This window comes from Dromaius novaehollandiae, chromosome 1 (assembly GCF_036370855.1).
Source record: "Dromaius novaehollandiae isolate bDroNov1 chromosome 1, bDroNov1.hap1, whole genome shotgun sequence".
In the NCBI taxonomy this organism is placed as follows: Eukaryota; Metazoa; Chordata; class Aves; order Casuariiformes; family Dromaiidae; genus Dromaius; species Dromaius novaehollandiae.
In genome coordinates, this window is record NC_088098.1 from 94,072,554 (window position 1) to 94,084,780 (window position 12,227).

Consider the following 12,227-nt stretch of genomic DNA (forward strand, 5'->3'; position numbering starts at 1 on the left):
ACAATTAAGTGGGAGGACTAAGAGGGTGGTAATGGGACTATTCTGTTGTTAGCATTTTCTCCTTGTTCTCCTAATGCGCTGCTTTCCCTGTGCTTCAGGCCACTGAGCAAATAAAGAAATCTGTTGGGTTTTTGTTGTTTTTTGTTGTTTCTCTCTTAGACAATTATCATTGGATAGAGTAGTTACATTCGTTAAACCCAGCCTTATTCTTTAGCTTGGCTCCTTGCCATGTTTTACAAATGAGGACAGATCTGGTGTCTGAAATAGCCTGTTGCTTTTCTTCCTTCTTCCCTAGCTCCGTATAAGACAGTTTGTTACTTGCATGTAAGATTTAGACACCTAGTCTTCCACTGATGTTAGAGGCTTTTGATACCTGTTTCATCCACCTGCTTTTGAAAATTATTCTTCAGGAGCGAGCAGAATTTTTTTTTTATTATTTTGAGCAGAGATTCACTTCTGACCTAGTGTGGAGCGTAGTGAACTTGCATGATTTGCCTGCATTCTGAATCTTGTTCTCCTTTCTCTTTCAGACTTAGAGGCTTGCACCTATGACAACATTAGTTGGCATTTGATAGGAATGAGTTCCAAGCCAGAAATTTTCTCCATTCATATCAATGGCCAGACCATGCAGCAAAGATGTCACCGAGTTTCTACTGTTAACCTAGTGGGAGGAGCATCAACCACAGTAAACATGACAGTCAGTGAAAAAGGAAGGTGGCTAATATCTTCTCTTGTCCAGAAGCATCTGCAAGGCAAGGAAACGTATATTTACTCAGCATTTTAGAGGTAGTACGTTTCTTCTGTACGTCCCAAACGGCTTCTGCCTTTTTGCAGTGGTACAGTTACTGTGTTTCAGATGGTTGATACACTAAGAAACCACTGATGGTAGGGCATTCTGTTGGAATTAGAACTGCAGGATGAACTAAAAAGCATTATTATCTGCAGCTTTACTGCTGTGTGCAGATCACAGAGCAGCGATGAGTCAGAATTCCAGCTTCTAAGTCTCTGGGAAGTGTTGAGATAAGCGGCATTATGAAAAGGATAAGGAATCACCTCAGAAACTGACTGAGAAACTGAGCACTTTCAGCTGAGGACCACTCAGTCTGGTGAAAATATTTGCTGTTCATCTTTTGAAAGTGGGTAACAAGTTCAGCTGATATTTTCAAAGAGCACTAGTTGAGTGAACTGCTGTATTCCACTTGATTGATATGGGCCTCTCAGAGGGTCCCAACCTGCACGCTTACAGTCTTTTCAAGCCTGAAAAGATGACGTTCAGATAAACCAATGCTTGCAAGCAGCCTAGGCTAAAGAAATGAGAAATGCAGTGGAAGTGACAAGGGTGCGTAAAATGAAAAATCACTATGGTACTTTGCTTCTTTTCAATTAGCTGGACTGCATGGTTACCTCAGTATAAGAGGCTGTGAGGACAAAGAGGTGAAGAAGAAGAGCCTCTCCTTTAGAGAACGCCTTATGGTCAAGAATTGGGAGTATTTCATTGCTGCAGAAGAAGTTACTTGGGATTATGCCCCAAATATTCCAGACAACCTTGATAGGTAAAATAATACTTTGTCACCATAATATGAAGTGTAAACTTGGAATCACAGGATAATTTAGGCTGGAGGAGACCTCTGGAGGTCATCTCACCGAAACTCATGCCCTGAGAAGGGTCACCTTCGACATTAGCTCCAACTGCAAAGTTAGACCAATTGCATAGGGCCTTGTCTAGTTGAGTTTTCAGTATCTCCAAGTACCACCTCACCACAACCTTTCTGGGCACCTGCTCAATCTCACTGTGAAAAAGTTTTTCCTTTCATCTAATCAGACTTTCCTGTGTTGCAACTTCTGCCCATTGCATCTCATCCTTTCACTCTGAGAAGAGTCTGGTTCCATTTTCTGTGTAACCTCACGTTGGGTAGTTGAAGATATAAATAAGCCGCTCCCTTAAGATGCTCCCTTAACCCTCTCTTCGTGAGGCTGAACAAACCCAGCCTCTGCTTGTGTGTCATGTGCTCTAGCCCTCTAATCACCTTGGTGACTCTGCTGGACTCACTCCAGCATGTCAACATCTTTCTTCTGCTGGGGAGCCCAAAACTGGACATCTTCTTCTACCTCTAATGGGGAGCCCAAAACATGAAGATGGCTTAGGAAATACCCTATCTAGCATGCAAACCTAATTCCTAAAGAGAAAAGGAGGGAGGGAATACTTCTAGAGAATAGGAGTTTTAAAAAGGTCACTATAATAAAGTGTTTAGGGAATGGGAGAAAGAGAGGTCTCTCTAAAAAATGATTTCTGCATGGCACCAAGAGGAGATGCAGTAAAAGTCTTAATAAATAAGCGTATTGGGATATTTTGTTCAACTTATCTCTAAGATACATGAGGTCATGGTACACAATGCTGTCAGTGCATTGTAGGGACAAATCTGTGTTCTGACAATCCCTCGCTGCTGGAGCACTGTTGGCCCCTGCCACTTCATGGATCAACTATAGAACCTCTTATTTCATCCTGGTAATTAGTCAGATAAACTGAAACTGGTGATTTTTCAAGCTGATGTTCATAACAACCTTTAAAGATTCAAGCAGAACAAGAAAAATTCCTTAGCCTGCATGGAGTTATAGTAACATATACCTCCTTAGTTTACAAAAGCTATATTTTCATATACCTCTTAAGTACTCCTTCTTCTTTGGTATGATTGCTTCCCTTCTCATTTATTCTAGGACTGTACCTGGCATACTTGTCTCCTTTTATATCTCCCTCCCTGCTAATTACATCAAATTGATGGTAATGGCATCTCTGTGCTCTGATTTTTCCTGCTCTGTTCAGAATTACAGATCACGGATTTATGCCTGTTCCCTAACCTTTTTTTAAAGTACCAGTGACCTGGGCAAACGCATCACTCTCTGTTACTTCCCAGTACTTACCCTGGTTTTGCTCCGCACTGAGAATTCTAATGTTTTTAAACCGAAGTATAACACAACTTACTGTATGGTGCTTGACTGAGATTAAGGTTTTCTGAGCACTGTTTCTGGCTCTCCTGGCGTCTTGCTACTGTAAGCAAATAGTTAATTTTTCCTGTGCAGAGGAGAGCAGTAATTGCTGCTCACTTATCTTGAAAAGGTAGCTGCTATTTGAGTTTCTGTTTCTTTCTTGCATCTCTACACTATTAAACTCAATGAAAACTCTGATACTGATTGTCATACGTGATCCTAAAACACAAATAATGTTCCAAGCCTCTTCTAAGCTAATTTGCTTTTTTTTCCCCCAAGTGCTGAAGTTTATACCAGTTTTTTGACGAGCAGTTCTGCATTCTAGTAGATGTCACTATTCAGGTTGTTGATCATTTGTCTTTTCCTTTATTTTTAAGACGCTATAAAGCACAGCACTTGGACAACTTCTCAAATCTCATCGGTAAAAAGTATAAAAAGGCTGTTTTCAGGCAGTATACAGATGCAAGCTTCACCAAGCGTCTGGAAAATCCTCGGCCCAAGGAAACCGGAATTTTGGGACCCATTATCAGAGCTCAACTCAATGACAAAGTCAAAGTAAGTAGTATCAATCCAGACAGTATTTATAATATAGCAAATTTTCTGTTGGGCAAAGACCCGTAAGACCTAGTTTGATTTGGTTTTGCAAAATAATATAGCTAATGTTGTGAAAATTGGCCCTATTAAAAGGTACGATCACAAGTGACAGACTTAAGGTTAAATTTTTCATCACTCTCTCTATAATTTCTATGATCGTGCTTTGTTTTACAACATACACACATTTCATTCACAGTCTTTATAAAGAATATTTATATGTTGAAGCTGGTCCAAAGTGAAGAAGGTACAACTGGACTTCTCAGGAAATTTAGAATTGAGATTAAGCTTCATGAGCCCCTCTTTCCTAATGTTGTTACTTTTTCTGGCTATTTTAGACAATGGTACTCACTTTTCATGGTTAGAAGTTCTTTCATGGAGTTATCAAATGAAACTACAAAGTATTTGCATCAAAAGCTTGCACTGCTGTTTTGCAATGTCCTCTTGCCCCTCTGTTGTCACTTAGTGATACATCACAAAGCTTCATGACCCTTAGTTGCCACCGTGAGACTGTGACTCTGACTTCAAATTTAGGACAATGTTTCTTCTGTTTTTCTGGTTTCATCCAGAATAGGTAGGGGAGTTTCCCTTTTCTTCCCACCTCCCCTTTGGGTCCTGGAACCTGGAAAAAGATTTTTTTTTTTAATCATTTTTCTCCTATATTGAAGATTCTTTGGAACTTTAGTCAATAACTTCATACTCCTTGAGGCAATATGTGCCTAGCAGCTGGAAGAAGATGTGTGCTCTTTAGATTTACTTTCAGATTTACCAAACAGAAGAAGCTGAACCCCACTCAGTGAGTTCTACAAAGCCTAGCAGCAGAGGGATCCTGCTAGGTACCAGCAGCATTTGGACTGTAGATTATATTATGAGATGGTGTTTTAAGGCATCTCTTTCCCTTTCCAGTACTTCTATAGGGCTGAAACCAGACACGTTCTGCTGTAGCTGGAACTTTTAGTAATGTATTCAGACAAGGATTTTCTGAATACTAAATTCATTTTTTTTCACTTCCCTATCAATATAGATTGTATTCAAAAATAAGGCCAGTCGACCCTACAGCATTTATTTCCATGGAGTGACACTTTCAAAGAATGCAGAAGGAGCTAGTTATCCTCTGGATACTACAAGTAAGAAATGAATGGATCACATTTTGCATTCCACTGACTGTTGTGGAGGGTGTCATTGGTTTGAAAGGGATGTTGTGGATAGAACTGCAGGACTGGGAGAGCTCAAGTCTCTGTTCTTCCTTTATTGACCTGTATTGCCTTATAGAGAAACAAAGGTATTATATGCAAAACATAAACATTGGCATCTCATTTTTCGGTTCTTGTTTGTGATTATAGAGAGAGACTAGACTGAACTTCAGTTATATTGAAGTAATTTCAAATGGCAAAACTGCACTGATTTCATTAAAAGATGTAACCTGACACTATCTAAAGATCTGGCAGTAAGTTTGTATCATCATTGTTCTTCCTCTTCATTTTTCCTTCAGGCAACAGCACCCAGAGCACAGGAATTCAACCAGGGAAGACCTACACTTACGAATGGAAAATTGCCGAAACAGATCAACCCACTGCACAGGATGCACAGTGTATTACAAGGCTATACCATAGTGCTGTAGATACTGAGAGAGATATAGCCTCTGGACTGATTGGCCCACTTCTGATTTGTAAAAGTGAATCACTGACCCAGAAGGGTGTGCAGGTAACATGTTTGGCAACATCACAAAGACAGATTCTGCTCATTAATATAATTTGAACTACAGTGGAATTTGGTTCTGCTTGCCCTCTGCTTAATGTACTGTAGAAGAGCTATCAAACTAATAGGTTTCTGAAGAAATGACTTGAAGAAACAGTTCTGTCATTGTCCACAGTGGGTAGAGGAATCACATTCTGATTTTCTCCATAAGAGCAGCATTTCAACAAGAAGTGAGCCTAATTTGAAAGTCTGGTTCTAGACCTGATAATAAACTTCCCTACCTCTATTATACACTCACACTCTAAAGACATTTTGATCTGAGCTGGCCCCTCTCTGTTAACAGATTTAACCCATCTGACAATCTCAGACTTCACTGAATCCAGAGCAACACAAACAAGATAGAGGAGTTCTGGGAGAGCAGTTCTTCCCTTTTTCATCATGGAAATCTTGTTTGGCAAAGGCTTGAGCATTACTTGAGAGAAAAAATGTCGAAAGCTTATGTTTAGGTCAAACAGGAGGCTGGTCCTGTTACAGAGAGGCCAGTCGCATACCATCTGCATATCAGCAGTGCTAGTGGCTTGCAGTGTCCCAGCATGGATTGGTTGCAGCAGTAACAGTGTCACCTTGAAGTCCTGATGCCATAGTCCCTCTCACTTAGTCCCTGGATCTTATTCACTTCGACTGTGGTAGAGCTTGTTGCTTGCATATGGATAGTAGATTTGGGTCCTTAATACATATCACTGCTCAAAATGTAACTGTGCTGTGTTGATTGTCTTTCAGAAAAAAGCAGATGGGGAGCAGCAGGCAATGTTTGCTGTGTTTGATGAAAATAAGAGCTGGTACATAGAGGATAACATCAAGGACTACTGCAGCAACCCTGCCAGTGTTAAAAGGGATGACCCCAAGTTCTATAACTCGAACATAATGCACAGTGAGTGGGAAATCAAGCTGAAGATTATGAAAACTCATGTGAGCCTAAGCATTCAATGATTGCTCATTCTCATATGTAGCGCACACAGGGAATTCTCTAGAGGGACAGTGATTGTCTAACTAGGACAGGCAGTACTGTACAGAGATTTACAATATTTTAGGGACTGGACTAGCTTTGGGCCCTAAAGCCAAGGCAAGGGTTATTTAACTTTGACACAGCATCCTGCTTGTAAGAGATACTATTTCCAGAGCTGGAATCTTCATCAAGGCTGTTGTGGTTTCAGCCCTGTGCCAGTCTCTCTTATGGTACAAATATAAGTCCAATTCAGTGGACTGCTATCAAAGAACAGGAAGTTTTAAAATTCTAGCTCTTTAGCTTTTAAATTGGTGAGGCATGAAAATATTTAGACCACTTCTGTTTTGCTTTCTTTTTAGCAATAAATGGCTATGTGTCCGACAGCAGTGAAATCCTTGGATTTTGCCAAGATAATGTGGTTCAGTGGCACTTCTCCAGTGTTGGCACTCATGATGAGATTGTCTCTGTTCGCCTTTCTGGGCACTCTTTTCTGTATCAAGGGAAATATGAAGATGTGTTGAACCTTTTCCCAATGAGTGGAGAATCAGTCACAGTGGAAATGGACAATGTTGGTAAGTGGCAAGACTGCAGTGTCTATTTCATAGCTCCTCTAAGACTTTCTTTAATTTCTAGTCCATAAGGATTTATCCAGGTAGGAAAGCTTTTTGGATAAACACAGTGATAGAAAATCTTGAATCATTCCCCAAAGCAACTCATGTGTACAGAGTTTTGTTGTCTACACAAACTTGGTGCATATCGTAGTTGTATACTGTACTGTGGCTTTTTTAGTTTATCTTTTTTACCCCACAGTTAAGATTAGGGTTAGCAGTGGTCATTTTAAGGCAATTCTAAGATTACCTGTGGGAACAGTCCAGTATCAATTCCACTATATGATTTACAACTTCGCTACATACTTTTTCATCCTGAGTTAGGTAAAATGGGCCAAAACTGTCAAATTATGCTAGTCACTGTTGAATAAAGTGGCTACACCTCACCTCAGGCCTGTGGTCATTTAGGAGCAGTAAAGTCTGCCAGACTGTATCAGACCAGTTGTCCATCAGTATCCATCTCAATATCTAACAGAATTAATAACTGAGATCTTGAAAAGATGACAGTAGAAGTCATATAGTACAGACTTATGGCATTACCTGCCAAAGGGCAGAAACTCCTCATTGAACTATGTGAGTATTGGTGATGGTCTTAAAATCCCTAAGGGTTTAGATGCATTTTTCCTATTTAAAATGCTGATTAATGGTTTTTTTTTATCGTTTGTCTATTTAAATAACTATTTCTTTAGGTCTTCCAAACTTCTTTTCAGTGATCTCACTGGCTCAAGACCTTGTCAATTTAAAAATGCATTACAAGTTATGTTGTTTTTTTATTATTTAAGATTAGGGAATCATTAAAACTCCATTAGATTTGATAAAAACTTCTCCAGTAATGGAGCTGTACTTTTCCCTGGTTCTGATATGTGATCTGTTCTTTCCACCTAAGCCATGTTTTCTTTTGTAAATTTTGTTATTGTTGTTGGATGTGAGGAAAGCTATGCAGATCACTAAAGTCTGATAAAAACAGAAAAATTCTATCTGATCTTTTTATTAGAAGGCTGTTTTTCTCAGGCTTTGTCATTCTATATTCTATTTGTCATTTCTGCTAATTCTAAAAGCAAGCTATAATAAGCAAACAACTCAATCTGATGCCACTTAGGGAAACATTTTATATTGTTCTCTGCAGATCCTGGTTTCAAATGGAGAACTTAAGTTCTAACTTGAAGGTTTTAATAAGTCCTCCAAAAACTAGTCATTTAGATGCTCAGACTAGCAGCTTAATGTTTTGTGTCCAGACTCAAAATCCCAGTTACTTCATTATTCTTTTAAAGATTAGCCTGTTTTCTAATCATTCAAAGGGTTTTAAAATTCAATGCGTTAGTAAAATGTTTGTGAACATTGTCTCAGAAAATGTTTGTTGTGGACAGAATTGTTTTTCTCTGTGGCAATGCTTCCACACTAAGGACAGACAAAATTTAAACTTTTTACTCAAAAGACCCCAAATTTAGATCAAGATCTAAACAGAGGACCTTTTACATCATTTCTTTCTTCCTCTTTCATCTCCATGTCTCTTTCATGGTGTATGTTTGGACTCAGGTCCTATGTACAGCTTAATCTTTGGAGAAGAGCTTCAGCTCTTATATGTATTTATTTATATGTATTAATTATTTTTTATAACAGTGGGAGCTCATATGAATCCCAGCTGAGGATCAGCACTCTGCTGTGGCAGGAGCTGTGGAAACAAACCCAGCAATTTGCCCTGACCGTTTATGTGATGGACAAGGTCAACTTCCATAAATAATGCATATTAGGAAAACAATTTTTATTTCAATTGCAGGTACTTGGCTTTTAGCATCCTGGGGTACCCCAGAGATGAGTTACGGCATGAGGCTGAGATTCAGAGATGCCAAATGTGACTATGAGGAAGATTACGCATATGATGTTGTGGATTTTGCTTCCACCAAGACTGTTAAAAATGCTCTTTCCACCTCAGTGGAAGATGAGGGAGAAGAAGAAGAAGAGACAGAGGACTTGGCTTATCAGGACTACCTGGCCACAGCTTACTCCATCCGAAGCTCAAGGAAGTCAGAAGGCAATGAAGAAACACAAAACCTTACAGCTCTGGCCTGGGAACAGTACTCTGGCACTGACACTGCAAGTTCTGAAGTGGCTCATGACTCAGATCTAACATCTATAAAGAGTAATGAATCTGCAAACCCTTACATGTTCCTAGAAAGTCATATCACTCCTCTTCCCCTAACTGAGGCTGAAACATTCCAGTCAAATTACACGTCAGCCACAGCAGAAGAGGATGTATTTTTGACTAGCACAGGTGATGGAAAGCCTGACTTGGTGTTTGAGAATAGAAGCCAAAGCAATTACGGAGTAGATCGTAGTAACATGTCTGCAGATGAACACTTACTGAGCAATGGGGAAGCCCAAATGAAAGTTGCAGGAGAGCTTCTCATTGATGGAAAGGACAGTAAAATTTTTTCAGAAAAACATCAAGAGGAAAGTACAGGAAGAGGAAATGATAACATTGATCATAAAAGGAAAAGGCGAAACTCACTGGCCACTAAGTTTTACTCTGTCCAAAAGGTGAATGCCCTTCTATATCATGTACGAAATAAAAATGTCTCATTCTCTGACGAGACAAATGCACCTCATTCCATGCATCATCCAGAAAACACATCCAATGTAGCCATGGTGGGAACTGACCAGCTTCTGAGTGATTATGATGATGAACTGGAAGAGGAGGAAGCTAAGATGGAAAATGCCATGCATGCAATTAACTTGACCCTTGCTTCAGAACTCACTGTAGAAAGAAATGAGTCTAATGTATACAACCTCTCTGGATTCAACCTATCCAAAGATAAACAAGCAGACACTTCTTTAGATCATCCATTAGGTAATATAAACCCTAATTTCAATCCTGCAATAGTGAAGAACTTGTTGGAAGCATCATTGCCCAGGACTATCAAGTATTCATCTAAAATGACAAATGAGGAATGGAATTTGGTCTCTGCAAAGGAGAGTCTGGGATTAGAGGCAAATTTAGATAAATCTGTTAGTGGTAAATTAAATCATGGTAGAAGAAATGGTACAGTATTCCTGAATAAGAAGCATATGAAGAAGTATTTACATCTAATGGAAAGAAAACAGGGAGGGAGCCACACGCACACAACTCTGAAACGAAAGGGGAGGAACAAGAATGATACTTTGAGTACATTTGGAACCTTCATCAAGACCCGAAGGAAAAAAAAGGAATATCCAAAGAATACTCACTTGCTGAGCCCAAGGAGTAAAAAGCCACCCAAACTCACCAAGCCTACTGTGAAGTTCAACTGCACATTGTTCCCAAGTGAGGCCACCCACACACCACCACCGTGTTTCTTTAACACAACAAGAACACCCAATGCTGCCAACCATACAGTGCATCTGAGCAGAGCCAACCGTGAAGGGCTGACAAACAACACATTGACCCCGCGACAGTTTAAACCATCAATCGTGATTGGGCTTCCCCATGAAAATGGGGATTATGAATATGTTACGGGAGACTATTACAGTGAGGACACATCAGGTGGTGAATATGAATACCATTATGTGAGCTTTGAAGACCCATACATGACAGACCCAAAAGTGAATATCAAAGAACAGCGTAATCCAGATACCATTGCTGGGCATTACCTGCGTAGCAAAGGGAACGAGAGGAGATACTACATTGCAGCTGAAGAGGTTTTGTGGGACTATGCAGGATTTAAAAGAAGGTTTGGCTAAATCCTTTGCATTCATTTGACACACCATCCTAATACACACTGGGAGAATGAGGATTCAGGTGCTGACAAAATTAAGAGCATCTATTACGCGAAATGTGATTTCCAACATTTCAGTTATAGAACTCTATGGATTTTCCATGGGAGGTAGGGACCCATTAGGAAATATTATATAGAGAAATTACTGTAAGTAAGAACAGCAAAAGAACTCATTTTTTTTCTTAGCCCCCTTTCGTAGATTCACTGGAAACAGTCTTTAAAACAGAAGTTGAAAAACCCACCGTAACAGGTAGGGAGGGGAATTTCCAGTTAGTTTTGTTGTACTTGAATGACGTGTTTTACTTTCACCTTGAGTTCTTGAATGCTAAAGAAGAGACAGGATAGAGACACATTTGTACAAAGTCTTTCCAGGAATTAAATGGACTGACTGATCTAATTTAGAAAGGACGTGCTTATAAGCAGGATGAAATGACATTGTTTCTGGCATTAGCAAGAAATTGTTCTCCTGTCTCAGTTCTGTATACTAAAATTGGATAATAGTATTTTCCAACCTCTCAAGGCTGTGGTAGTAAAAAATACATGAAAATGTGATTAAATGCATTGGTGTTGAAGACTGCCTTACACTTAAACTAAAGATAAAGGTACATGAATTATTGCATTGTTGTTTGTACTGTCTCAAGAAATCAGAACCTCACTGGATCACCAACCACAAACCGTAATGTTGAAGATTTTTCTTATATTTTGACAGGGAAGATTACCCCCCATGCCACACTAAAGAGTATATGTGACTTAAGAGAATCTCCATACTAAAGAATCAAAATTCATATGAATTAAAATCACTGCTAACCCTACAATGTGTAAAATTTCTAGTAATTTTTCATCAAAAAGCTGAACTTTGTGGTTCTTGAAATGAATAAAACCTATTTGGCACAACTTCAGCTTTTATCACAAGCACCAAAAACAGGAGCAGGAATGCTTTCCATACAGAAAATTCAGCTCCAGGAATATTTTATTTTTAAAATGGCATTTCCAATTTATTTGATTGATTTTTTCCCCACTTTTCCAGTATTTTCCGGCTATATTTCTACCTGTTCTCAGTTGATAAGTGGTAATTGCAGAAATGGCAGAAACCTCAGACAGTTTCTGTATGTGCTTAAAAAAAAAATCCTGATGCTGAGAGCTTTATCTGGACCTCCCCAGTGAGGTCCATCCTCAGCTGCTGTGAAGGTGCATAGTTCCCCTGAAATGAAGAGCCTATGGTACTCACAATCTCAGTGTGTAGAAGAGCTGAAAACAACCCTTTCTTGTATTAGATGACTAAGAAGGGTTAAGTTTCTATTTCTGCAGAATTGATAATGAGGCAGGGCTTAGAGGGAACAAAGATATATTTTATTAGAGTAATTATTTATTAGAGTAATTTTATTAGGGTAATTTTATTAGAGTTTTGATGCTTCTGTTTCAGATCTGAAGAATGATTTGGGTCTATCTTGCCAAATGCAGGTACAATCTGATATAAAATGTGTTTCTTTTAGCTCTCCAGAGAACATACATCTGTGAGAGAGTTGGGTGTAGGTGGTAGGCCCACTACATGCTGAGCTAAGCTCTGATTTAGCTTATTAAGGCTAA

The 12,227-nt window shown here is 39.2% G+C and overlaps 1 protein-coding gene across 6 annotated transcripts in view; it reads left to right on the forward strand.

The window, feature by feature from the left end:
* The window catches only part of F5 (coagulation factor V), a 47,041-nt gene that overhangs the window by 19,649 nt on the left and 15,165 nt on the right, over positions 1-12,227 (forward strand). For 5 of the 6 annotated variants that reach the window (XM_064520596.1, XM_064520603.1, XM_064520607.1 and 2 more), the window contains 8 exons: positions 531-752; positions 1,388-1,553; positions 3,363-3,540; positions 4,601-4,703; positions 5,069-5,280; positions 6,055-6,205; positions 6,640-6,852; positions 8,666-10,595. In XM_064520596.1, coding sequence (XP_064376666.1) covers positions 531-752; positions 1,388-1,553; positions 3,363-3,540; positions 4,601-4,703; positions 5,069-5,280; positions 6,055-6,205; positions 6,640-6,852; positions 8,666-10,595 — 3,175 coding nt within the window. Of the gene's footprint in view, positions 1-530; positions 753-958; positions 1,137-1,387; positions 1,554-3,362; positions 3,541-4,600; positions 4,704-5,068; positions 5,281-6,054; positions 6,206-6,639; positions 6,853-8,665; positions 10,596-12,227 lie in introns of those variants that run through there. The other variant, XM_064520634.1, reaches the window with a different exon arrangement.